Below are 24,054 nucleotides of genomic sequence, written 5' to 3'. Positions count from 1 at the left end.
CTAGGGATAAGTGTGTTTTATTTGATAGAGAGAGAAGAAGAATGATGGTTCGTTCCTGTTTATATATACATTTTTTTTCTTTTTCCTCCCCCCGTAAAGACCGACCCATCGGTGATAAAAATTCCAGGGCTTAGTCTAGTCTAGTCTACTACCCGTTAGCCTAAGAAATGACATAGCGTACAGGTAACTACTACTCTACACAACTCATGATGATAAAGAATACAGTTGAAAAAACTTATAATTATAATTGATAATAATAATATACACCAGAATTTACCCCAATCAATTTAAACAGACAATAGAGTCAAGAAACTCTTCTTGTCCAAATAAATCAAACAGTAAAAAGAATTAAAAAAAAGGAAAATTAAACAAAAGAAATAGGCTGCTGTTGTTGTTGTTCTTGTAAGAATGCAACCCAGTGTTCAGTTAATTTCTTTTGTTAATTAGTTTTGTCATCTCTAAGCTAGCTTATAATTCTTGAGAAGCACCACCCTTAGTCTTCTTAGCTGGCAACAATGATTGGTGAATGTTTGGCAAGACACCACCTTGAGCAATGGTAACGTGACCCAACAATTTGTTCAATTCTTCATCATTTCTGATAGCCAATTGTAAATGTCTTGGGATAATTCTAGACTTTTTGTTGTCTCTAGCAGCGTTACCAGCCAATTCCAAAATTTCAGCAGCCAAATATTCCAAGACTGAGGTCAAGTAAACTGGAGCACCTGAACCAATTCTTTGAGCATAGTTTCCCTTTCTCAATAATCTGTGAACTCTACCAACTGGGAAAGTTAATCCAGCCTTGGCTGATCTTGAAGTTGAAGCTTTTTCGCTTGAACCGGCTTTTCCTTTACCTCCTGACATTTTTGCTATTTTAGTTTATATGTAATTAATAAGATTGATTAATGAAAAGAAGAAGAAGAAAGAGAAAAAGGTTTTTGTTGATAAATCAGTTTAAGGAAATTTGGTTTGTTTTTATAATCTTTAAAAGTGAGAAGTGAGAATACAACTAATCTAAATTTTATATTGCTCTGTGGACATTACACCAACAGAACAGTACAGTGCAGTGTAATACAAAGGAGATAGGAATAGTATATGTCATAGTATTACACAATAACTATGTTTGACTACTCATACAGTAGTAGTATATTGGCGAGGAGTATTGGTATGATGAGTGGTCGTGTACTTGTGTAATCTTGATCGTGCTCTTCTGTTTCATCTTCTCCTTCTTCTTCTTCTTCTCCTACTTCTTCTTCTTCTTCTGCATCTTCTTCTGTTGACTCTCTTGTGTTACATTTAACAGTATTCAGTTTTACTTTGTGGTACTACTATTGTGGTACTAACTAACACTCAGTCGAGTGTTCGACTGAAATAATTATTTTTTTTCTTGGGTCTGATATTTACGCACCTCAGACTGTATTTTACTCTATTTAACTACTACTTCTTCTGATAAGAGAGAGCGCGCGTTTTATATAATACACAAAATTACACGACCTTCTCTCTTTCTTTCGCGTACGCCACTCTTTCAGGAGAGACAAGAGTGAGAGAGTGATCGCGACCACAAGTGGAGAGAGAGAGAGAGAGAAGTTCTTCTGCTGTACAGCAATATACACATACACAAAGCAATTCTACATTGGTATGTACATTACACAATTGTACTTACTTACTTTACTTACTAAGTATTACATAGTATTACTATTCTAAGTATGTATGTTGTTTATACTTTATATTCTCTGTTTCTCTTTCTACATAAATATTCCTTAATTTCTCACTTTTCAAATTCAAAAATTTAAAACAACTTTTTCCTTTCTTCTTTCTTTCTTTCTTTATTACAAATCAAAAACTTATTTTAATTACTATAATCAACAATGGCTCCAAAAGCAGAAAAGAAACCAGCTTCAAAAGCTCCAGCTGAAAAGAAACCAGCCGCTAAAAAGACTTCCTCATCAACCGAAGGTGGTAAAAAGAGAACCAAGGCCAGAAAGGAAACTTACTCATCATATATCTACAAGGTTTTGAAACAAACTCACCCAGACACTGGTATTTCCCAAAAGGCTATGTCCATTATGAACTCATTTGTCAATGATATCTTTGAAAGAATTGCTTCTGAAGCTTCTAAATTGGCTGCTTACAATAAAAAGTCTACTATTTCTGCTAGAGAAATCCAAACTGCTGTTAGATTGATTTTACCAGGTGAATTGGCTAAACACGCTGTTTCTGAAGGTACTAGAGCTGTTACCAAATACTCTTCAGCTTCAAACTAAGATTAAAACAAGTTTAATCTTTATTTTTTACTTTCACTTCTAACTGTTCTGTTTGTTTTTGCTATTAACTTCTTTTTTGGAATTTGAAAAGAAGAGAATATTCTAAATGTTGGTCATCGAATCTTTTTTCGTTTTTAGTTTCCAAAATCTTTTATATATGTATATTATATTAATATCATCAAATCAGGTTTAAAACAACAAACAAAACTGTAAGAATTGAATAACTTCTACATAAAGGAATACTATGATACTCTCCCCTCCCCTTGAAAAAGGTATATTTAACTTATATTTACAGTATTGTATCTATTCCTAACTCTTGTAACTTACTTGGCTTCTTATAACTCAACCTAACCCCACTTCTTTCTCCTCCCATAGTCAGCTCAATTTCAACTCTAACTCCTTCTCTTTAACCCTTCCACTAATTCCTCCTTCTCCTTCTTCCTCTTCTTCTTCCCCTGATGTGCTTGCTTCATTTGAATAAAACACAATCAACACCAAACAACACAATAAATTAAACAAATGATGCAAATAGAAAGTATGTCTACTTCCATAAACCAATGAATAATAAACAATATATCCCAACATCAACAGTACCAACTTAATTGTATTACCACTCAATTGAGGTAACCCATTATCTCCACCTCCATTATAACTCTTTCTTCTTCTGCTATTTCTCCTCTCCCTCAAGTTACTATTATAATATGTCATCAATAATATAGGTAATATAGATAACAAATTATGATGACTACTGAATGGAGTAGTCCAATTGACTTGTAAATTATGAATAAATACAATCAAGATGGGAACATTAATAGGTAATATCCAAAGCATCAATATTAACCATGACACCTGGAAATTAAAAACTGTCTCTCCTTCTTGTCTTTCCTCTTCATTTCCTTCTTCTGTTTGCTTTGTCACTTTCCAACTCCTTAACACATTAACTGCCTGATACACACAGCAAATCAAATAAACAATCTGATAAGGCAAATACCATGGTGTCAACAACACAACGCACCCCATAAAATATACTTGCAACTTATTCAACCCAAATTTAACTACTACTCTCTTTGATCTAATCTTGAACCTATTAGGGTACAATTCAACCACAATATAGTTCAATATTGTCCCCGCCACCATCACAACAATATAAGTCAACCAAATGACAAAATTACAACACAAATACAAAAGTACTCCAATTATAGTAAATCCCTGACTCAATCCCAAATACAATTCATTTGATTTAAACCCTGATGCAATTTCATTATTGACAAATTTGTTATAATCAGTAATAACAACAGGATCAAAATAATGCAACAATTTGTTAACAATAGGTAAATTAATAACATAATTCAAAATAATCAACAGCGCAATTACAACCAACAAGTATTCCGAATTGAAATAAAATAACATCTCATTAAATGAAGGAAACTTGCCACTGTATCCAAATTGAATAAATTGTAAACTCAACACAAGACAAATAATAGCAACATTCATTCCAACAATAGTAATTCGATACCTTAATATCAACAATTTCAAACTAGCAACAATATCAATTGATATATTAATACCCAACGGTTTTGATTCACCATTTCCTGACCATATTTGCAAATTCAATCCATAATCAGATTGAATCTTGTATGGAACATATGGAGCAATCCCATGCATAGTCAACTGCAAACTTTTACCATTTCCATCTTTACCCCAGTGTGTATACCACTTGCTTTCAAATGGATCTTCTGTCCATTGTCTTATAAATGTATCAAAATATTCTCCTGTAAGTTGACTTTGACCTTGACCTTGATCTCGATCTTTTCCTTCACTTGTAAACTTCAATGTATAAACATATAAACTACTCCAAGCTTGCGGGATTTTCAAATTTGTTGGTATGGGCCGAGTTGAAGGTAATGTGATTGATTGGCCGATTGTGAAAAATTTAATCCATGAAAAAAGGCCACCATCAGTACTTAATGTGTAGTTTGTAGGTTTAGACGATAATTGACAATATATTGTGGCTTGCTCATCTCTTGAAGTGGTGATTACAATATTTGAATATTGTTTCAAAGTGGTTGAGTTCAACACTAAGCTGTACATGGGCAGTTTGTCACCACCAAAGGATGAGTCTGATATATCAGATACATCTTTACTAAAGTTTGGAATTGTTGCCTGTAAGGACGACACATCAGTTATCCAATTCTGTCCTTCTTCATTATATAAGCCCACTGCTCGTTGATTTTCTTTACTATGCTCTTGTAAACTTTGTAATGGCTCACTTGATATCAATGTGAATTGATAGTCCTTCTCCTTATCCAAAGACAATACATTAATCGCCGCAAGTTGTTTGTCGGTATAAATCACACCCTCTTCTAGTTTATTCATCGTTTTTCCTGTTTCTTCCGTTCCAAATATATCCTCCTTTAAATGGGTTTCTAATTGTCTATCCTCCACTGCATAATCCTCAAATCCAGTCAAAAAATAACGTTCAAAAACTCTCATACGATCTCGAAGAGTAGTTGCCTCACCAGGCAAACTAACTAACCTTCGCACTGCAGATGCAACCATTGTTCTTAACTGATCACACCAAACTACAGCCAAATGATCAATTGGTGTCCATACTCGAGGAATCCCAGTAGTGAATGAAGTGAATCCATTAGTTTTAGGAACAAGGTATCCCAAAGTCGTATAATCTGCCGGTAAAGTCGAGTCCAAAGCACCTCCAGTGATGGAAATTAATGCAACATTACGTAACCTATCATGAGCCACATTCGACAATTGTTGAAGTTTCGTTGATGATGAACAATTGGTGAATCCACAATACCAAAACTTATCCACTGCGGAATATATTGTTGACAAATCACCATCAAAAGTTAATGGTGATGTAGAATGTGGTGAACTTAACGTCAAGATATTTTCAACTGAATTGGGTAAATAATCAGGTAAAGTCAACATTATTCGAGCTACTATACCACCCATTGAATGGCCAATGATAATGACAGATTTTGGCGGTTTGGACCTCGTTGAATATAGATCCAAGATAAACTTTACCGCTTCGTTGGCATATTCAGCTTGGTCTAATATGGTACGACCATGGAATGCGGTAAAATCTTCATTGAAATCAACAGTGAAAAAGTCAAGCTTTACTGAATCCTCATTCAGAGTTCGCTCATCATAAAGTTCAGATGCTTTTGCAGCTATCGATCTAACTTGTCGATGATTACCGGCGTTTCCAGGTATGAATAAAACTGGCACTCCTTCCAATTCCATACTAGCAACATCATCACCAGTACCTTCTGGTGGCAACTTGTCCCTGTCTTGTTCTCGGTACAAGTATATCGAATATTTCGAAGCGTATTTCGTATGCAGTTGATCAAAGGAATCAATCTTGATATAGGATGGATACATCCAAACTGGTCGACAACTTGGTACATCAGGACCATTGAGTTTTGAAGTGTATGATTTCAACGTGAGGAGAATTATTAGGCATCCCAATAGGAGACTAACGTAGAATGTCAGTCTGTTTAGTCGTGTGTCCGCTCGCATCTGTGAGGGTGGGAGGAGAGAGAGAGAGAGCTGCTGCCTTTAGCTGCTTTTATCCCGATGTCGTGTTGCAAGACTTTTTTTTTTGTTTAGCCGAGAGAGAAGAGAGGGCAGCGATCTCCCCACCAACTTCATACCCCAATTACAACTAATAGAGCTCATCTCTTTATCTATCTTTGAGTTCTAACATTTATACATATATTACTCTAGCTTATAGCTATATCGTATAAACAAAAGGGACAATCAAAGGTGCAATCACACCCTTCCTTTACTCTTCTTATCCATCTAAACTATCTTCGGGCACCTACTTTGTCTTGTCTTCTTGTTGTGTGTAATCATTAACCAACTTGTATCTATCAACAATTCCAAACACATTTCTAATTTGAGCCCATACATCACGCAAAACTGGATGATTTACATCATTGACAATCTTGTCACCAGCATCAGCAACTGCTTTAACATAACTTCTGGTAAAAGCACTAACTTCATGTCTCTTCTTCAAAAACACAGTATAAACCAAAACTGGACTCAATGATCTCTTTCTAAAAGTAATCATTCTCAAAAGTAACCAAACATAAGTAACCAATTCAATTCCGCTAGCAGCTTCAATTGATTTAGCATTATTTTGACTAACGAAATTGGTAATTGTTGATGATATATTACTCTTGTCCAAACCAACCAATGGTAAAATGTATCCATTGACATAAGCCAATACATGGAAAGTGGAAAATATAGCAAATGGAACCAAAGTCAACCAAACATAAGGTCTAAGGAATAACAAGAATCCACCTAATAACAAGTAATGAGTATTATCATCTCTAATTAAAATACCAAATCTAAGACCATTCTTTTGAACCAATTGGAAAACTAAAATACCAAACGAGATTAAAATACCCAATAAAGTAATCAAATAGTCTAATTTGTATAAAGATGGCAAGATTCTGATAAAAGTTAAAGTACTACTGATGAATCCAAAAACGGTGAGTACATTACCAACAAACCAAGCAAATTGTAAAGTGTATACTAATTCTAATAATTTCTCAGTATCTACTTTACCTTTAGGTGTTGAATTGGGTGTTGTTGAACTGGTGGGTTTTTTGGCTGTTGCTGGTGGCATTGTTTCAAAACTGTGGTTTGTCTTCTTCTTCTTCTATTGCTTTCTAAAATTGAATAATTTGTGATAATTTCTTTATACCCTCTTAATCAAGTGAATGTAGTATATTCAATTAGTTGATTGATTGAGTATATTGTATATACTATATTGTTAATCCAATTGGTAAGAAAGAAAAGGTTTTACCTAAAAGATTGATGATTCGAAAGTCCTTTTTAAAAAGGAGCGCAATCGAAAGAAAAAAGAAAAAAGAAAAAATGAATGAGCAAAAACAAAAATTTCTTATTGTTCTTTGCTTGTGATATTTTTATCATACGTCATACGACATTTACTAAGTTAAAGTATTTTAATAGCTCGGTTCAAAATCACTTACATGCGAGGAGTAATCAGAAGCTAAAGAAGCATAAACCCTTCAATAGTCATCTACTTTCAAAATCCTACACCTCCGTCTACCTTTTATTACTTACATATCTACTGCACTTTGCCACCTCAACTTACACCTCCTTTCGCCCTTTTGATCATAACAAAAAAAAAAAGCAAGAAAAGCAAACCTTTATAACGTTATAAAAACAAAAGTTGACTAATTTATACTCACATCTAACTATACTTCCCTATATATGATTCTCTAAGTACTTCAGATCTAAAGGTGTAGAAATGAGATGTTTAGAACTAAAAAACAACACATGTAATTCACCACAGGTAGACAAACAAGACGAAAAAAGGGTTCCATCCATCTCTCTACTTCTCTTTTTGCAGCCCTAACGTAAGAATCCTTTACGACTCTTTTGTGGAGCAGGTTGTGGTGAAGGTTCTTGTGGCAACAACTTTTGTTTCTCCAATTGTACTTTCTTATCCTCTAACAACTTAATTTGTTTAGTCAATTTATCCTTCATTTCTTTATGTCTAGCAAATAAATCAGCTTCTGATCTTTGCAACTTCTTTTCCTTTTCACTAACTTTTTGTTGGAAAACAGCCTTCATTTCTTGTTCCATCTTGGCTAATTTAGCTTCATGTAGAGCTCTTTCTTCTTCTTGTTTAGTTGCAGGATCAAATTCCTTGAAAACAGATTGATCTTGTTCAATACCCATCTTTCTCAACTTTTCAGTACGATAATGTTCATACAAGACATTTGATGTAGTTTCTTTCAATTCTTCCAAGAAATTTCTCACCAACAAGTCACGTAATTTAACAAAATCATTATGACTCTCATTTTCAACTTCAATAATACCCCATGGATATCTTCTACCTCTAACTAATCTACCATCACTAGTTTGAACTTCGTTTGTAGATCCAATAACTGCAAAGGGGAAAGTTTTAATCAATTCAGTGGTATTGGCAATCACTTCTTCATCTTCATTTTCCGCTACAGTTGGAGTGAAGATCTTGATACCATGATGATCAATATCAGCCAAAATTGCACGTTTAAACTCATAAACTTCTTCATCAGTTAATGTATCAGATTTCGAAATTATTGGAATCAAATTGACTTTCTCATGAACTTGCTTCATTAATGCAATATCCAAGCTTCTTAATGAATGACCCGTTGGTTCAATAAAGTACAAGAAAGCATGCACTCTATTGTCAACAATTGTTGACCTATTAATACGTGACTCTGCTTCCAAATACGAGTCAAATCTATTGTTTATCTCGTCAACAATTGGTTTCCATGAATCAATATTGTTCAAAGCTTCACCAAAGCCAGGTGCAGTAATAACACTAACTTTCAATTTAACTCCATCTTCTTCAATTTCAGCCTCTGTACTCTTGATTCTAACTCCCTTGTCTCCTCCTTCTTTTCCCAGTGGTTCAGTTTCTGCATCCTCAAAATCTTCTCCTTGATCATCATCAAATTCATTCAATTTGTGACCACCATTTTTGCTCATAACATCACGATTGAATAGAGTATTGATCAATGTTTTCTTACCTAATCCAGCTTCACCAACTGCCATAATGTTCAAATTAAACCCTCTCCTAAGAGATCTTCTGTGCCATTGCTTAGGTAAGTTGGCAAATCCAACATAACCATTCAAGACTCGTTTAATTATTTTGATATCTTGAGGTGAAGAATTAAATGGTGTGTGCAGGTGATCCACTACTGATAAAGAATAAAACGTTAGTAAGTTGTTCATTGTGAGTGGCGTATAAGTGAGCCTTGTTTTTACATACCTGAAGCCATGTTGTGTGTATAGAGCTAGATTGTGTGTTGTGTGTTTGTTGACGATTTGGTGATTTGATCTGATTTCGTTTGTTGATTTTTTTTTTTTTCTCGTTGTAAAAAAATTGTTGACAAGTAACTGAATTAAAATAACAACGCCTTCCTGTGATTGTGATGTTATATATCTAGTATTTTCAATCTGACAATGCAGTCAATTACTGGTGAATGTGTTGATTAGATGTGTCGTTGGATACTATTGGTGGTTCCAAATTCAAAAGGTTTTTCCCTTACGTGTTGTCTTTTTTTTCTTCTCTCTTTTTTTTTCCCTCAAACTGAATTTCTCCTTTTTTGTTTTACAATTGAATTTTTAATAAAGAACGAATACCGCGTCTAGATTGCACGTGATTGTATCACGTGGTATAAACAAGTTATTCAGAATATCTACCTTATACGATTTTTTGGAGAGTGCTGAAAGAGCGTAAGAGATACGCTAGAGTCTAAGGTTTAAAACTATGTAGTCCATTAGTTTGTATCAATTTTTTGAAATGTGTTTTTGGAGTGTTTTATTTTACAAAGTATAAATATCACTGTTAGGGATATACAGTTGATGTAAAAACCACTTTTGATGCTGTAATAAACTTTGTAGTGAGAGGAAGAAGGGTCATGGATAGTTCATGTATGATTTAAAGTTGGTGTTTACAAAAGTGAGTTCTCATGTGTATAATTCACCACTCTCAACTTATTTGTTTTTATTTTTGGGATAAAAGTGTTGCAAAAAATTTAAAGAACTTGGGTTCACCACATTACATAATGATTCATACGATGTTTTGTTCATAAAATGAATACTATTACAGGGAAGATGCTTACTACACTCAAATAGACTCTTCTTTTCACAAATATATTCACATTATTTCATTAAGTTACTCATTCTTTTGTATACACACGTAATTAATTCATCAAAACACCACCACACCTTATTACCAATTAAAAAGTGCTATTCATCACACCAAGAAAGCTTCCATTGAACCCACTTATGGCAATAATTTCAACTTGACAACCAAAAATTACAAACACCAAAAAAACACCAAATCACGTTTGTTTGTATCCGATAGTAAGAAGAAGATTGAAAAACAAGATAAGTCATTTAGAAATAATAAGATTGATGTTCCAAAGTGGATGAAAGTTGATACCACAACGACATCAACAAGATTTGGCAACATTTTTGCTAATTGTGAGGAGGAAAAAGTGTTTGTGTCGACACGTGACAGCTTAAAGAATAAAGTTGTTGCTGGTGAGAAGAACAAAAACTCACCTTTGAGATCTAAAGCTAATGATAACTGCAATAGAGTCTCAAAACATTTGAAGAGAGAGTTGAGCACAAAATGGTGCGATCTCATCTCAAAAACATCATTTTGCAAAATTGCAAACAACACGCGTTTGCACAATAAATTGGAAGATCAGCATGAAAATGATTTGACCAAGAAGTGGAAGTGTGAAATTGTTCAGAATACTTCATTCTGCTCCAAAGAACCCGCTAAAATTGAAGATGCGGACAATGTAGAACTTCAACTCAAGAAAAACTTATCCATAAGAAATGGAAAGTCTGTTGAAAATTTAAAACGAAACGCCACTCATCCTGAAGTGAAGCTTAATACCACAGCTGCTTTTGATGAAAATTTGATTATTGAAAACCTATCAGTGTAGGTTTTGAGGTTGAAGATGCACAAGTTACCAGGGTTGTTAGATTCAAGGGAGATACCATTAGAATCCCATGAGTTTAAAAAACCAGCGTTATTGACGTGTTTAGAAGCTGGATCCAATTGTTCTTTTGTAGGTGATAAAAGTTTTGAACAAGTTACCAGGGTTATTAAATTCAAGGGAGATACCATTATCCCAAGAGTTTGCAGGAAACAGCGGTCTTGATGTGTTTAGAAGCTGCATCCAATAGTTATGTTGTTGGTGATAAATGTTTTGAGGTTGAAGATGCACAATTTACCAGGGTTATTAAATTCAAGGGAGATACCATTATCCCAAGAGTTTGCAGAAAACAGCAGTCTTGATGTGTTTAGAAGCTGCATCCAATAGTTATGTAGTTGAAGGGCAATTACTTTACTTTTCGCAATTGCTCCAATAAAAATTCCAAAGCAAACTTGGCAAAATCGCTCATATTCTTTGATCGATCTTGACTACCAAAGTCCTTTTCCGTCGAAGAATCACCATTGGGTCCTGTGAATCCAAGAAACACCGTACCCACATGAGGTGGTGTAACTTTACCATTACTTTCAATTTTACTCCTTTCATCATTAATTCTATTTCCTCTTTCCTTTGACAAATGCAAATCAGTCGAAGGTCCTGCAAATCCAGTTTCTGAAAGTACATAAGTCGCACCCAATTCGTATCTAGCTGTTCGAGCCAACTTCATAGCCACTTGTTCACTAGGACCCATGTAATTGGAAATTTCTTCATCAGACCAACCTGAAAGTTTCAATCTTTGTTTCAATGAGTATAGCAATTTACCACCAATGTAGAAATCAGATGCACCTGGTACCGAGACAATATAGGCTGATATTAATCCTCCACAAGCAGCTTCTGAAATTGCCAAGGTTTGCCCCTTGGAGCGTAGAATTGATGCTATTTCTTGCACTATATCTGCTATTTCTGGAGGTGGGAATGTCATTTGTGTGAATGAAACGTAGAGAGAGGCAACCGATAGGTGCGCTGGTGTGGTAAATTGGTAGTGTGTCTGAAAACGTTGAACAATTTTTTTTTTTTTCTTATTCACAATTTTCTCTGTGGCAACCAAAGCATCAATTCATAGTCATAGACACCCTACAGGTCCCCGCCTACTCATAGACAACACAATGACATCGTCAGCTAGATCCCTAAAATTCCACGCTGGTAAAGTACAATACAACGAAGACACAAACCGATGCACACCATTACCATACGAAGGAGTAATTTCCATTAAACCAAGTGCTGAAGAACCAGACTTTTTGGATTTCACATGGACACCAAAACTAACAGATCAAACACTGCACATCAATGGATCACAACCAGTTGAGAAGGATGAATTATTGTTGATTCCTGGTGATGTTACTATCAAGACGATAAAGTCTTGTAATACTGGACGTGTATTTGCATTTACATTTTTAAGTAGTGGAGCCAAGTATCTTTATTGGTTACAGGATGTTGGCGATGTTGATGATCTTGGGAAGTTGACCGAAAAGGATAACAAATTGATTCAACTGATATCGTCTTTGATAAGTCTTGACGAGGATTTGGATGTTGAGTAAGTATTATTTATATAAATGAGACAAGGATTTGTTTTATAATGAAGAGAGAACTATTGTGCTAACTTAACACTTTGTAGTATGAATGAGGATGAGAAGAAGGAAACGGAGCAGAATCAACTGCAACAAGCGTCTGAAGCGGCAGATCCACCGTCACAGCAAAGTCAACATGCAGCAAATCAATCTCAACAGCAGCAACCACAATTCAAAATGCCAATAGGTTCTATATCATCAGTGTTGGATATATCAACCATCGATGATCACTTAGACAAGCTTTCATTAGAGCAATTGAAGGAAATGTATGGTGAATATTTACCACCGTCAATAGCTCAAAATCCAACCAAGGCCAAGATTATGGAAGTTGTGAGAAGTGGATTCTTCCAACAAAGTGAGCAGAAGTTGACTAAGCAATTGCGTGCAAGTGAAGGTGCTGGACTTTTGTTGGCTCAAAGTTTGAAATATGATTATAAAGGTGAAGGGATTGAGAATTTCTTGAATGGTGTTAGACAGTTGTCTAAGAAGGAAGAGGAAGAGGAGGAGGAGCAGAAGAAACAGGATTAGGGAGTGGGATGTGATTAGGTAGATAGTGAAGTGCCCTTTGTAGTAAAAGATTAAAAGAAATTGTGCTGTTGATGTAATTTTGCACATTGTAGTGTAGTAGACCTCTCAGTTAGCTAATATATCCTAGAAGCTATACCAATTGAGTCTTGTTAGATTTTGAATCAATGAATATTATGTCTTGCTGCAAATGGTTTGTATTGCTACTGTGGTAATGTACAGCACACGACCTTTTGGTGCCGAGTTGATTACGTCACTCAAAAACAATTTGTTTTCAACGTTTTGTAACAGTACAAAATGCAAGAACTAAAAAAACTATTTGTGTGGAGGAGGAGGAGGAAACTGTTTACGAAATTTTTATATCAAACCTTTTCATAGCAAGTAAAGTAATTTACTCAGCCTTTGACCAAAACTCATTAACATATATATATATACCTCTTGACACACCAGTTAAAAAGAAGAGGTAAATAAAACAATCATAAAATTTTATGAATACCAAAATATAACAACTATTTTATTATAGAGCCACCTACATATACAAATGAGTACAGATAGAGTTGAGATATATACCCAACCTGCAGAGCAGGATCAAAAAAGTGACTCCGTTGAAGAATCAATAGCCACAAAACTCGAGGAACTTATTGAAAAACATCCCATATTAGCCGAGGATGATGGCAATGAAGAGGGCCAGCAAGAGGAGGAGGAAAAAGATGAACGAAAGACCAAAGCCCATGAGAAACAAGATAGAGCTAAAGAAGATATTAAAAAATCTCATTATACAACACACCCAGAAGGTAGACGTAAGGAGACACCTGGTTCTGATTCTGAGACTGAGTCAGAGGGAGACGAGGGGGACGCGGGTGATGTTGAACTTGATGAAGATGGAATGGAAGTACCTCAAGGAAAGATTCCTCTTGATGGTCAGTTTTCTACTGAGGAGTTGAAGAAGTTGGTTGAGATTGCTCAAGAAAAGGGGATTTTGAGTGAGGATGTTGATTTGAAAGTGATTGATTCGGGTGAAATTGGGGATAGGATAAGGTTAGCTGATGCTCAAAAGAGGGAGGAGAAGGAGAAAGAGGAGAAGGAGAAAGAGGAGAAGGAGAAAGGGGAGAATAATAAAACCACGGATGAGGATAAAAATACAGAAAAGGACAAGGAGAAAGAGAAGAAAGAGAATAAAGATGACTAGCCTTAAGAAGTGCAATCTCTCCAGCAAAGGAGACTGCAACTCAGCCTATAGAAGTGAAGATTACTATTTATAGATGTAGCAAGTGAACTAAGTGTATTTCTAGTATCCAGTTGTACCTTCCCTCTATTGTTCAAATTATCACCAAAACGAGACAAGAAAAAACCCACCAACCAAGCCTTATACCAAAACTCTCAATAACAGATGAAATTTGTATTTAAAGCTCTAAGAAAAAGAAGATTCTACAATTCATAAGTAATCAATGTAAAGATTAAATAATAAAACTACCCAATAAAGCCGCGAACTGAATAAAGAAAGAAGAAACAATACTAAAAGCTAAACTAGCACAGCAAGCCCATACCAAATGATATAATAAGATTTCCTTTTTTCTCCTTTGTTTAACCTCCGAAACCGTACAAGGTTCTACCTTGTCTCTTCAAAGCATAGACAACATCCAATGAAGTAACAGTCTTTCTCTTGGCGTGTTCGGTATAAGTAACAGCATCTCTGATAACATTTTCCAAAAATTGTTTCAAGACAGTTCTAACTTCTTCATAAATCAAAGCAGAAATACGTTTAACACCACCTCTTCTTGCCAATCTTCTGATAGCTGGTTTGGTAATACCTTGGATGTTATCTCTCAAAATCTTTCTGTGTCTCTTAGCACCTCCCTTTCCTAATCCTTTTCCTCCTTTTCCTCTACCAGACATTGTTGATGATTAATTAGTTATTTAGTATAATATGTGTTGTGTTATAGAAATAACGTTTGTTAAGAAAGAAGGAAAAAAAAAGAAAAAAAGTGTTGATGAACAAATTGTTTGTGGGAAATTATCAAACTATATATTGGGGGGGGGGCAAGAGAGCGAGAGACTGAAGGTGTAAAGGGATGATTTGTGTTTTTACTGGAATTTAATTTTTAATTTTTTGTTTGTGGAAGAGGAAGGAAGGAACGGAAGAATGAGAGAGAGAGAGAGAATGAGATTGGGGAAGGGAGAAGAGAGAGAGAGAGAGAGAGAGAATGAACGAATGTAACAACAAAAGACACGAAATGTGTGCATATATCTGGCGCTTAAACAACAAAAGAAACAGAAAAAAAAAAAGAGACGAGAGAAGCAATTGAGGGCAAATGAAATTGTGTTATTTTCAGTCTTTTTTTCTTAGCTGGAACGGAAATAAAAGAGAAGAAGAGGAAAGAGAATTATAGTCATGTATGTAATGTAAACTATGATGGTAAAATTTCTTTTGTATTAAACAAAAGACGTGGTATGCTATCCTTCTCTTCTTCTTCTGTTATGGTTTTTGCAATTTCATCTTCTCTTTTATGTTTTGTGTAACATCAGAAGAGAAGAGAGAAGAGAGAAGAGAGAGAGGGAGAGAAGAGAGTGTCATTTTCTTCATTGACACTATTTTTTGCGACACTGATATACTATATACAGTACTTACTATGTAAAGAGAGAGAGACACACAAGAGAACGTGTGGTCTGAAATTTACACATAATTTCTAGTCCACTACTTATCTAAAAGGCGTAGCAAACACAAAAACTAAGAATACATCAGAAGAACAGCAAGAAGAAGAAGAAGAAGAAGAAGACAACAACAAAAACAACAAGAGATCGGACACTACTTTCCTTATTATTGTGAATAGGATACAGCAGGAGCTAAAAAAGAAAATTATAGTTACTCTCTCCTTCACTGACGACTGACTGAAGCGCTCGTTACTTACGCAAATAAAATTTAATTATTTCCTTCTAATCACAGTAACCAATTTTTTTAGTTTATAAAATCATCAAGTTTCCCCATAACCAAAAAAATTATACTCTTACCTTCTCTTCTTCTTCTTCTTTTCTCTTTTCTATCATACATTAACAATGGCTAGAACTAAACAAACAGCAAGAAAATCCACTGGTGGTAAAGCCCCAAGAAAACAATTGGCTTCTAAAGCCGCTAGAAAATCCGCCCCATCTACCGGAGGTGTCAAGAAACCACACAGATATAAGCCAGGTACCGTTGCTTTGAGAGAAATTAGAAGATTCCAAAAATCCACTGAATTGTTGATTAGAAAATTGCCTTTCCAAAGATTGGTTAGAGAAATTGCTCAAGATTTCAAGACTGATTTGAGATTCCAATCATCTGCAATTGGTGCTTTGCAAGAAGCTGTTGAAGCTTACTTGGTTGGTTTGTTTGAAGACACTAACTTGTGCGCTATCCACGCTAAGAGAGTTACCATTCAAAAGAAGGATATCCAATTGGCTAGAAGATTGAGAGGTGAAAGAGCTTAAATTTAATGGAGATAAGTCACAAACACAAATTTCCTCTTTCAATCTTTTATTTTTGGGTCAAAGCAAACAGGTCTTCTTTGTTTTTAATTCTTTTGTATTAGTAGTTAATATATATTAAAGTTATATTGAAGAGTAAAATTGTAGTTTCTTTGCAAAAAGAAATGTATTTTACTCTAATATGGATACACATTTTGTTCCACCATTTGATTCAACAACCCATTTGCCTCCTGTTCCTCTGCCATTTTTTCCAAATAAGGCAACAACACATCTTTAAACTTGTAGAATCCTCTATACTCATTAACATCCTCATCCCAACTAGTTATTCCATTCAACAATCTCCTAGGAACATGTGGCTCTTTACACAATTCAACAATTGGGATGAAATAAGTACGCACAGTAAATGCAACAGCTCCGGTCTTAGGCAACCTTCTTAAACTTTGACGCTCACTTCGGAAAAACAAGTTATTAACATCCGTAGCATCAGGTGCAGTATTCCATCCAACATTCACTTCATCATCATCATCTTCTGAACCAATCGATGAAGACCAATCTAAATGATTGTCTGTTTGAATGAAATAATTGTTACGCACAACTGGCGTTTCAACAGTTAAACGACGGAAAAATTTATTCATTGCTGGTCCTAAATGGGTCTTGTATTTGGGAACATCACCTGAAGTATGTATTTGATCCAATTTCATTTGAAACTTGTCTTTAATTTTCCAAAACCCAGCTAAAGTGATACAACCCAGTTCTAATGAATATTGACCATCATCTTCATTCTCAACCATGATTGCAATATCATCTTGAATCAATTTAGCAGCAGTCACAATAGGATCACAGTTGTGATCGTTCAAATCGTACACTTCCCCAGTTGCCAATATCTTCACCACACGTTTTTCCTGATCGTAATGAAACAACGAAGGATATCTCACTGGTAAATAATCCAACAACTCATGAAGAAATTCCCATGATGCAGCAACAGCTTTGGGACTGGTCTTGTATAAATCATCACCTTTTGTTGCAAGACGTTTCAATTTCAAATCATGATAATATTTCCATTGATTATCCAACTCAATCCAAGAATGCCAATCCATATTTCTTATACCCATAGTTATAGTATACTTGTGTTTAAATGCACGATATGGTATGGGCTTCGTTTCGGTAAGTGACCAGTTGGGGAATGGTGGTGGAGTTGGTGTCTTGAATGTAAAGTTTGGTTCCCAATATCCAAATGGACGTTGATCCATCTTTGAGGGTGAGGATTTTAATGGCTTGGTGGGTTTTGAGTTGGACCTTTGGTCCTTGGTCTTGGTGTAGTAGGCAAGTGACATGCAAAGAGGAATGAGCAATAGCAAGATTGGATACTTTGTTATAATTTGCAGCACCCATCCATTGGATTCGGTAATACTTGTAATGGTCATGATTTTATTGGTGGATCCTGGCACTCATTTCTCTTGAAAAGCAGGAAACAGAAGCCAGTATATATATGTAAAGATGGTTTGGCCTATTCTGCAAATTGTTATGCGTTATCTGATAAACGTATCTCAGCACCGAATTAGGAAAAAATTCGCAGCAATTTCCAAAATGTCCAAAAAATCCCGAAGCATATGGTAGCACAACTCTATATTCTAAGCTGGTGGTAAGAATGCTGCAAATAGAGCTGTTTGAGTCAAATTCCACACCAACGTATATCCCAAAACATATTTAAACCATGTCTTGTCATAGTTCAATGCTAAAGTCCAATATATCAATGGCGAAAAACTGGTGATTCGGTTTAGAATCTGCACATTCCAAAAGAATGCACCACCAATTATAATCAAACTATTCAAGACAACGAGTGGTAATAGCTTCCGATGTTGAGGAAGCACCTTCCACATAGATTTCACTGAGTATGCATTCCATAACAAGACTGGTGCAACAAGAAGGAAATTGGGTACATTATTCAATGACCAGTATGACAAGAACCCATTATTCCAATAATGAGACTGAGCATACAGAAACAAACTGGGAAGTTTGTTCAGACACCAACCTTGTCTTTGAGGACAAAATGTGAGGTAGTGATAGATATTCTGACCAATGAATGTTGTTCCAAGAATAGAGCCAGTAATGATGGACAATACACTAGATGGCCAATCTTGATCAATAATGCCAAAATCGTACAAATCCAACAAGTAAAAGATACCTAGTAGTAATAAATTTGCTCTAACTGTGAAGCTGAATGCACAAATGACGCCACTTAGCAAGTACATCAAGACACTTTTGATTGATTTATTGCTTCTTGTGGCAACGTTGTTAAAATCGACTCCCTTGTAGTAAAAGTAAATCGTCAATAATGTAGTCAAGTTGCTCAAGTTTTCCGAATAATTTGTCGTTAGAAATACACCTGCTGGAGAAAGAACCATCATCAAGGCAGCAATATAGCTCGTCCGAAAGCTATAGATCGTCCTGCTCAAGCGGTACAAGACCAAAACTGAAGCAAAATGACAAGCATTTGATATCAAGATACTCCACAATTGCAATTGGTAATAATTTGTACTCGGTAGTTTTGAAATCAATTTAATCCATCCAGGACAAAATACAAACTGGTGCTCATAAGCAATATCATTGACAAATAAGTCATTGAAATAAACTGAATCCCAAGTAATTAGCTTGTTCAAAATGGTTGTAATTATGTCATTGTATGGTGATGCTGTTGATGATGAACTTGCCAACTCATCAATGATTAATTGCGAGGATGTATCGAATCGAGATGGTGTAAAGTATATTATAGTCAATTGAATTAGTTTAAGGATAAGGAATGAACGTAGTAGGTTCCATAGCGAATGACGTGACATAGCTTGCCTTTGATTTCTTCCTATTCGATGGAAACTGAAAAAATAAAAAAAAAAAAAAAATTAAACTACAAGCCGATGAATAACGCTATGCACAAGTTTGAAACGGACAATTTTAAATAAATACTCTATACACTATCTACTCCTACTTCAATCCTTCATTTTTAACCTTTTCAATTCCCTTTTCTGCTCTCTCCTCATCCAAATAATAATAAGGTTTAACCAAATCACCACGATCATCCAATTCAAACACCAATGGCACACCAGTAGGAACATTAATCTTCAGTATATCATCATCACTAACTTTATTCAAATACTTAATCAAACTCCGAACCACTGATCCATGCGTCACAATCAATACTGTCTTGTTCAATTGAACCATTTGATGATCGAATATCTCGTATTTGAAAAATGGAATTAATCGATCCATAACCATAGCTAATGATTCGCCTCTTGGTAAGATGTTTTTGTTTAACAAATCATCGTATTTTTCATCGATTGATTCATCCAGTTGAGGATCAATTAATGGTGGCAATCCATTATAATTTCGTCTAATGTATTGAAACTTCTCTTCATCTTTACCTAATTCCACAAATACTTCATGTTTATCACGACCTTGGTATTGTCCATAGTGCCTCTCATTTAGACGCCAAGTTTTCATATGATCTATCCAAGGTTTATTTAAAACCTTGAGGATCATGAATCCAGTCTCAATTGACCGGATAAGTTTTGACGTGTACAAGATACCGGGTGAAAGTCCTTCTTGTTTGATCAATGCTCCAGCGTATTCAGCTTCCTTTTTCCCCTTTTCAGTTAATGGAATGTCGATCCATCCACAAAATTTGTTTTCATGGTTCCACTGGGATTCACCATGTCTTAGGATAATTAATTTGTGAGTGCCCATTGCTAATATGTTGTAGGAGAGTGGCGAGCTGGTAGTTACCAATTGAAGGGGTCTTTAGATTGTGCAAAGGTTATACTTGTGGTCAGCTTTGCTGAAAGTTTGTAGCCCTTTACAAAGGATTGGGGCAAATGAAAATAATTTCTTTTTTAATGAGCCCTTTTGGGAGACACAAACCCGAAGCGCAAAAGATTTGTACGTAACATACTTTAAGTCGAACTGTGGGAGTTGCATGCTCCTCATTATGAGCCGAGACTGGCATGTGGGTATTGCGGAAGACCATTTTCAGAAAACAGCTGTACCAATTCGGTAAACAGTTCTTGTGCATAGGATGTTATATTGGTAAGGAATACCACATCATTTAAAAGAAACACTCCCCACCCAAGAGACACCATACACGTCCACCACTCATCCTGCTTTATGTAGCCGTTTATGTGAGTGTCTCTTTAGCTATTCCTCTTATGCTGTTTTATGAATGGCATATACTAATTTTATGTTGCAATGTAACATTACATGATTGGTAGCAGTGCAACCATGTTACATTTGTATAATCAAGTTGCAAAAAAATTGACCACGGGTTCATTTACAAGCTTTTATTGACACATTTTGCACCAAAAAGTGTAGTATCACATACCTCTTAAGCTTTTCAAACATCTAGTACGTTATTAAGACTTCAAGTGGAGGAAATGAGATATTTGGAGTGTTGAATTGTAACCCACAGTTTTATCAAAAAACGTGCCATTTCTATATCGCGTCAAAGCACAAAGAGAGAAAATTGATTAACCGCTCACAACCCCGACTAAAAGTGCAGTAAAGCGATGACCACATATATAATGACGAATAACCATTCAAAATGAAAACTTTAAAAGAAATTCACACCAAAGCTTTTCTTCATGACAATTGAACGAAAGGTAAAAGCTGGTGATCCCTTCACTTGGACTCAAATCCAATACATTGTAAAATCAAACAAACTTGAATTGTTTGCTAGAAACGAAGAGCAATTCCACAAATATTACCAATTCAAAAATGACCTTTCACTGCAAGGCATAACTTTAACTGACTATGTGTTGAAAGAAGAACTAGAATGGAAACAAAATGATATTCGCAGCCAAGTAGCAGCCACACCAGATCAGGAATATTCCACATCACAACCACAAGATCTCATACTTTTCAATGATGACGATGTAAAAATCATTTACAATAAGTTTCCATATTACCTTGAAGATTCAGTTGTCCATTTATGCGTTTGGTCCAAATTAACGATACCCAATGATGTCAATTCCCCAGTGGGAGATATCTCCCCATTAACTAAACAAATCATTGAACGTTATTTACAGAAAACATTTATCGACAAAGGAGTTTCTCCAGATGATATACTTTGGTTTCGAAACTGGTCGAAATTGCAAAGCGTTCGAAGTGTTAGCCATATTCATGTGCTTTTACATAACGTCAACGAGGGCACTTTACAGAAACTTCTTAAAACTTCAGGAAACACGTTAACTTTGGAAGATTATAAAGAGTTGTTAAATGAACGATAAATAGAGTTATTAAATGAACGATAAATAGAGTTATTAAATGAATGAAATGATACCCAGAACGAGATGTTGGTAACATTAGTTTATGTTTTTAGTCTAGCTCTATATTCTATCTACTTTGTACCAAATTGCGAAGCAAACGCATTAATAATTCCTTCAACTGATTGTGGGTTTGACAAGGTGGTGATATCTCCCAATTGGTCAGCTTCATTAGAACTGATTTTCCTTAAGATTCTTCTCATGATTTTACCTGATCTTGTCTTTGGCAAGTCATGGACAATAATGACAGCTTTTGGGGCTGCAAATGGTCCAATCACTTTTCTAACTTGTAAAATCAATTCCTTTCTTAAACTCGTCTCATCCTTAGTTTCTTCTTTCAATGCAACAAAAGCAATAACAGCTTGACCAGTTAAGTCGTCATTGATACCAACAACAGCCGCTTCACCAACTCTGGCGTCTTCAATTAATGCTGCTTCAATTTCAGCAGTAGACAATCTGTGTCCACTAACATTAACAACATCATCAACTCTTCCTCTGATCCAGTAGAATCCATCATGGTCTCTTGCAGCACCATCACCTGTGAAATAGTAACCTGGATATGGATTCATGTAGGTATCCATATACTTGGTATGGTTTTTGTAAACGGTTCTTGCCATTGATGGCCAGTGGTCCTTGACAACCAATACACCTTCAACATCATTACCTTCAATTTCAACACCGCTAACAGGATCAATCAACGCAGCATTAATACCGAAGAATGGATAAGAAGCAGATCCTGGCTTATTAGGAGTAACACCAGCCAATGGAGCAATTAAATGTGAACCTGATTCAGTTTGCCAATATGTGTCCGAAATATGACACTCATTCTTCCCAACATGCTCATTGTACCATTCCCAAATATCAGGTGAAATTGGCTCTCCTACCGAACCCAATGTTCTTAACGAGGATAAATCATATTTGGAAATTTCCTCTTCACCAGCTTTACGCAATAATCTTAAAGCGGTAGGAGCAACGTAAAAATGAGTGGCCTTGTGCTTTTCAACAATTTGCCAAAATCTACCATAATCTGGATAAGCTGGAGTCCCTTCAAAAATGATTGATGGAACACCCAATAATAGCGGTCCATAAAGAGCATAAGTGTGACCAGTGATCCAACCGACATCACCAGCAGTGAAGAGTATATCCTCTTTTTGCACATCGAATATGTATTTCGTAGTCATTGCTGCTCCTAATAGATATCCTGCTGTGCTGTGAACAACTCCCTTTGGTGTACCAGTAGATCCTGAAGTATACAATAAGAATAATGGATCTTCGGAATTGACAGGGACAGGAGGAATGTAGCCTGGAAATTTAGCAGTTTCGACATCCCAATAGAAATCCCTGCCTTCTTTCAATTTGATTTCTTCATTACCAGTTCTTTTATAAACCAACACTTTTTCAACGCTTGGACAATTGACTAAAGCATCATCACACAATTTCTTGATGTTGATTGTTTTACCACCTCTTTTACCTTCATCACAAGTAATCAATGCTTTACAACTAGCATCATTAACCCTATCTTTAATTGAACCAGATGAGAAACCAGCAAAAATAACCGAATGAGCAGCACCTAGTCTAGTGACAGCCAACATGGCAATAATGGCTTGTGCATTCATTGGCAAGTAAATGGCAACAGTGTCACCTTTACCAACTCCCCAACTTTGCAAAACACCAGCCACTTTGGAAACTTCTCTCAACAATTCACCATAAGTGACAATATATGAATCCTTTTCATCATCAGCTTCATAGATCAAAGCAGGCTTATCAGGATTGGCAAATGCATGTCTATCAACACAATTGAACGAAGCATTCAATTCACCACCCAAAAACCAAGCAGCATCACCATTTTTCAAACTTCCGGACTTGATTTTGTGGAAATCTTTATCCCAAGACAAGAGTTCTTTAGCCAATGGACCGAAAAACCCTTCAGGGTCTGAGATTGATTTTTGATACAACTCTCTATAATGCAGCAAGTCGGTAATTGGACCCTTGTTTGGCTGTCTGGAGAAGAATTGTGCTGGTGTTTCTCTGAAATCTACACCATTTGCTTCATGAACGACATTGTGGATTGCTTTAACTGTCATTGCAGGGAGGGTATCGGTGGAATAAATATTAATTGGGGGTTGAATACAGTAGATTGAGAAGACCCTCTATGGTAACCAACTTGAATTATAATATATCAAGATGAAAAAGGGTGTGGTTTTGTTGGGTAAGCTATTTTTTTTTTTTTTGCAAATTTTTATTCTTTTGTTGGTAAAAAAATAGTGGTCCGAATTATCGCAAAAGAGGGGACATAGGGAGGGCGATAGAAAATATTTAGTCCGAAGTAGAAGATTCCATCCAGGTCGAAGTTCGCGTTGTTTTAGGTCGACAG

General features: G+C 35.6%; 17 protein-coding genes across 17 annotated transcripts; 7 read left to right on the top strand and 10 right to left on the bottom strand. All coding sequences in view use genetic code 12, as the record gives it.

The window, feature by feature from the left end:
* Nucleotides 1-468: 468 nt before the first annotated feature.
* On the bottom strand, nucleotides 469-861 carry HTA2 (histone H2A; the record flags this gene model as incomplete). The annotated part of the gene is made up of 1 exon (XM_067695364.1): nucleotides 469-861. One exon carries the CDS (start codon nucleotides 859-861, stop codon nucleotides 469-471), a length of 393 nt encoding a protein of 130 aa, XP_067550969.1.
* A 1,004-nt stretch (nucleotides 862-1,865) lies between these two features.
* On the top strand, nucleotides 1,866-2,261 carry I9W82_000945 (uncharacterized protein; the record flags this gene model as incomplete). Its single annotated transcript, XM_067695363.1, has 1 exon — nucleotides 1,866-2,261. One exon carries the CDS (start codon nucleotides 1,866-1,868, stop codon nucleotides 2,259-2,261), a length of 396 nt encoding a protein of 131 aa, XP_067550968.1.
* A 375-nt stretch (nucleotides 2,262-2,636) lies between these two features.
* Nucleotides 2,637-5,742, bottom strand: I9W82_000944 (uncharacterized protein; the record flags this gene model as incomplete). The annotated part of the gene is made up of 2 exons (XM_067695362.1): nucleotides 2,637-5,639; nucleotides 5,722-5,742. The coding sequence occupies 2 exons, from the start codon at nucleotides 5,740-5,742 to the stop codon at nucleotides 2,637-2,639; spliced, it is 3,024 nt and encodes a 1,007-aa protein (XP_067550967.1).
* Nucleotides 5,743-6,099: 357 nt separating this feature from the next.
* Nucleotides 6,100-6,912, bottom strand: I9W82_000943 (nucleoporin; the record flags this gene model as incomplete). Its single annotated transcript, XM_067695361.1, has 1 exon — nucleotides 6,100-6,912. The coding sequence occupies one exon, from the start codon at nucleotides 6,910-6,912 to the stop codon at nucleotides 6,100-6,102; it is 813 nt and encodes a 270-aa protein (XP_067550966.1).
* A 752-nt stretch (nucleotides 6,913-7,664) lies between these two features.
* Nucleotides 7,665-9,082, bottom strand: CDC3 (septin; the record flags this gene model as incomplete). The annotated part of the gene is made up of 2 exons (XM_067695360.1): nucleotides 7,665-9,001; nucleotides 9,073-9,082. 2 exons carry the CDS (start codon nucleotides 9,080-9,082, stop codon nucleotides 7,665-7,667), a joined length of 1,347 nt encoding a protein of 448 aa, XP_067550965.1.
* A 1,155-nt stretch (nucleotides 9,083-10,237) lies between these two features.
* Nucleotides 10,238-11,121, top strand: I9W82_000941 (uncharacterized protein; the record flags this gene model as incomplete). The annotated part of the gene is made up of 2 exons (XM_067695359.1): nucleotides 10,238-10,761; nucleotides 10,944-11,121. 2 exons carry the CDS (start codon nucleotides 10,238-10,240, stop codon nucleotides 11,119-11,121), a joined length of 702 nt encoding a protein of 233 aa, XP_067550964.1.
* A 44-nt stretch (nucleotides 11,122-11,165) lies between these two features.
* I9W82_000940 (uncharacterized protein) lies at nucleotides 11,166-11,738 on the bottom strand (the record flags this gene model as incomplete). Its single annotated transcript, XM_067695358.1, has 1 exon — nucleotides 11,166-11,738. The coding sequence occupies one exon, from the start codon at nucleotides 11,736-11,738 to the stop codon at nucleotides 11,166-11,168; it is 573 nt and encodes a 190-aa protein (XP_067550963.1).
* Nucleotides 11,739-11,922: 184 nt separating this feature from the next.
* Nucleotides 11,923-12,354, top strand: I9W82_000939 (uncharacterized protein; the record flags this gene model as incomplete). The annotated part of the gene is made up of 1 exon (XM_067695356.1): nucleotides 11,923-12,354. One exon carries the CDS (start codon nucleotides 11,923-11,925, stop codon nucleotides 12,352-12,354), a length of 432 nt encoding a protein of 143 aa, XP_067550962.1.
* Nucleotides 12,355-12,432: 78 nt separating this feature from the next.
* I9W82_000938 (uncharacterized protein) lies at nucleotides 12,433-12,912 on the top strand (the record flags this gene model as incomplete). The annotated part of the gene is made up of 1 exon (XM_067695355.1): nucleotides 12,433-12,912. One exon carries the CDS (start codon nucleotides 12,433-12,435, stop codon nucleotides 12,910-12,912), a length of 480 nt encoding a protein of 159 aa, XP_067550961.1.
* Nucleotides 12,913-13,450: 538 nt separating this feature from the next.
* Nucleotides 13,451-14,098, top strand: I9W82_000937 (uncharacterized protein; the record flags this gene model as incomplete). The annotated part of the gene is made up of 1 exon (XM_067695354.1): nucleotides 13,451-14,098. One exon carries the CDS (start codon nucleotides 13,451-13,453, stop codon nucleotides 14,096-14,098), a length of 648 nt encoding a protein of 215 aa, XP_067550960.1.
* Nucleotides 14,099-14,493: 395 nt separating this feature from the next.
* On the bottom strand, nucleotides 14,494-14,805 carry HHF1 (histone; the record flags this gene model as incomplete). Its single annotated transcript, XM_067695353.1, has 1 exon — nucleotides 14,494-14,805. One exon carries the CDS (start codon nucleotides 14,803-14,805, stop codon nucleotides 14,494-14,496), a length of 312 nt encoding a protein of 103 aa, XP_067550959.1.
* Nucleotides 14,806-15,963: 1,158 nt separating this feature from the next.
* Nucleotides 15,964-16,374, top strand: HHT21 (Hht21p; the record flags this gene model as incomplete). The annotated part of the gene is made up of 1 exon (XM_067695352.1): nucleotides 15,964-16,374. The coding sequence occupies one exon, from the start codon at nucleotides 15,964-15,966 to the stop codon at nucleotides 16,372-16,374; it is 411 nt and encodes a 136-aa protein (XP_067550958.1).
* A 173-nt stretch (nucleotides 16,375-16,547) lies between these two features.
* I9W82_000934 (uncharacterized protein) lies at nucleotides 16,548-17,705 on the bottom strand (the record flags this gene model as incomplete). The annotated part of the gene is made up of 1 exon (XM_067695351.1): nucleotides 16,548-17,705. The coding sequence occupies one exon, from the start codon at nucleotides 17,703-17,705 to the stop codon at nucleotides 16,548-16,550; it is 1,158 nt and encodes a 385-aa protein (XP_067550957.1).
* A 297-nt stretch (nucleotides 17,706-18,002) lies between these two features.
* I9W82_000933 (GPI-anchor transamidase) lies at nucleotides 18,003-19,208 on the bottom strand (the record flags this gene model as incomplete). The annotated part of the gene is made up of 1 exon (XM_067695350.1): nucleotides 18,003-19,208. One exon carries the CDS (start codon nucleotides 19,206-19,208, stop codon nucleotides 18,003-18,005), a length of 1,206 nt encoding a protein of 401 aa, XP_067550956.1.
* A 142-nt stretch (nucleotides 19,209-19,350) lies between these two features.
* On the bottom strand, nucleotides 19,351-20,109 carry GPM2 (Gpm2p; the record flags this gene model as incomplete). Its single annotated transcript, XM_067695349.1, has 1 exon — nucleotides 19,351-20,109. The coding sequence occupies one exon, from the start codon at nucleotides 20,107-20,109 to the stop codon at nucleotides 19,351-19,353; it is 759 nt and encodes a 252-aa protein (XP_067550955.1).
* An 890-nt stretch (nucleotides 20,110-20,999) lies between these two features.
* Nucleotides 21,000-21,644, top strand: I9W82_000931 (GIG1 family protein; the record flags this gene model as incomplete). Its single annotated transcript, XM_067695348.1, has 1 exon — nucleotides 21,000-21,644. The coding sequence occupies one exon, from the start codon at nucleotides 21,000-21,002 to the stop codon at nucleotides 21,642-21,644; it is 645 nt and encodes a 214-aa protein (XP_067550954.1).
* A 110-nt stretch (nucleotides 21,645-21,754) lies between these two features.
* Nucleotides 21,755-23,764, bottom strand: I9W82_000930 (acetate--CoA ligase; the record flags this gene model as incomplete). Its single annotated transcript, XM_067695347.1, has 1 exon — nucleotides 21,755-23,764. One exon carries the CDS (start codon nucleotides 23,762-23,764, stop codon nucleotides 21,755-21,757), a length of 2,010 nt encoding a protein of 669 aa, XP_067550953.1.
* Nucleotides 23,765-24,054: the final 290 nt, after the last annotated feature.

Source organism: Candida metapsilosis (assembly GCF_017655625.1).
Source record: "Candida metapsilosis strain BP57 chromosome Unknown scaffold1, whole genome shotgun sequence".
NCBI lineage: Eukaryota > Fungi > Ascomycota > Pichiomycetes > Serinales > Debaryomycetaceae > Lodderomyces > Lodderomyces metapsilosis.
Note: the sequence above shows the minus strand (reverse complement) of the source record. Positions and strands in the feature narration are given on the sequence as shown.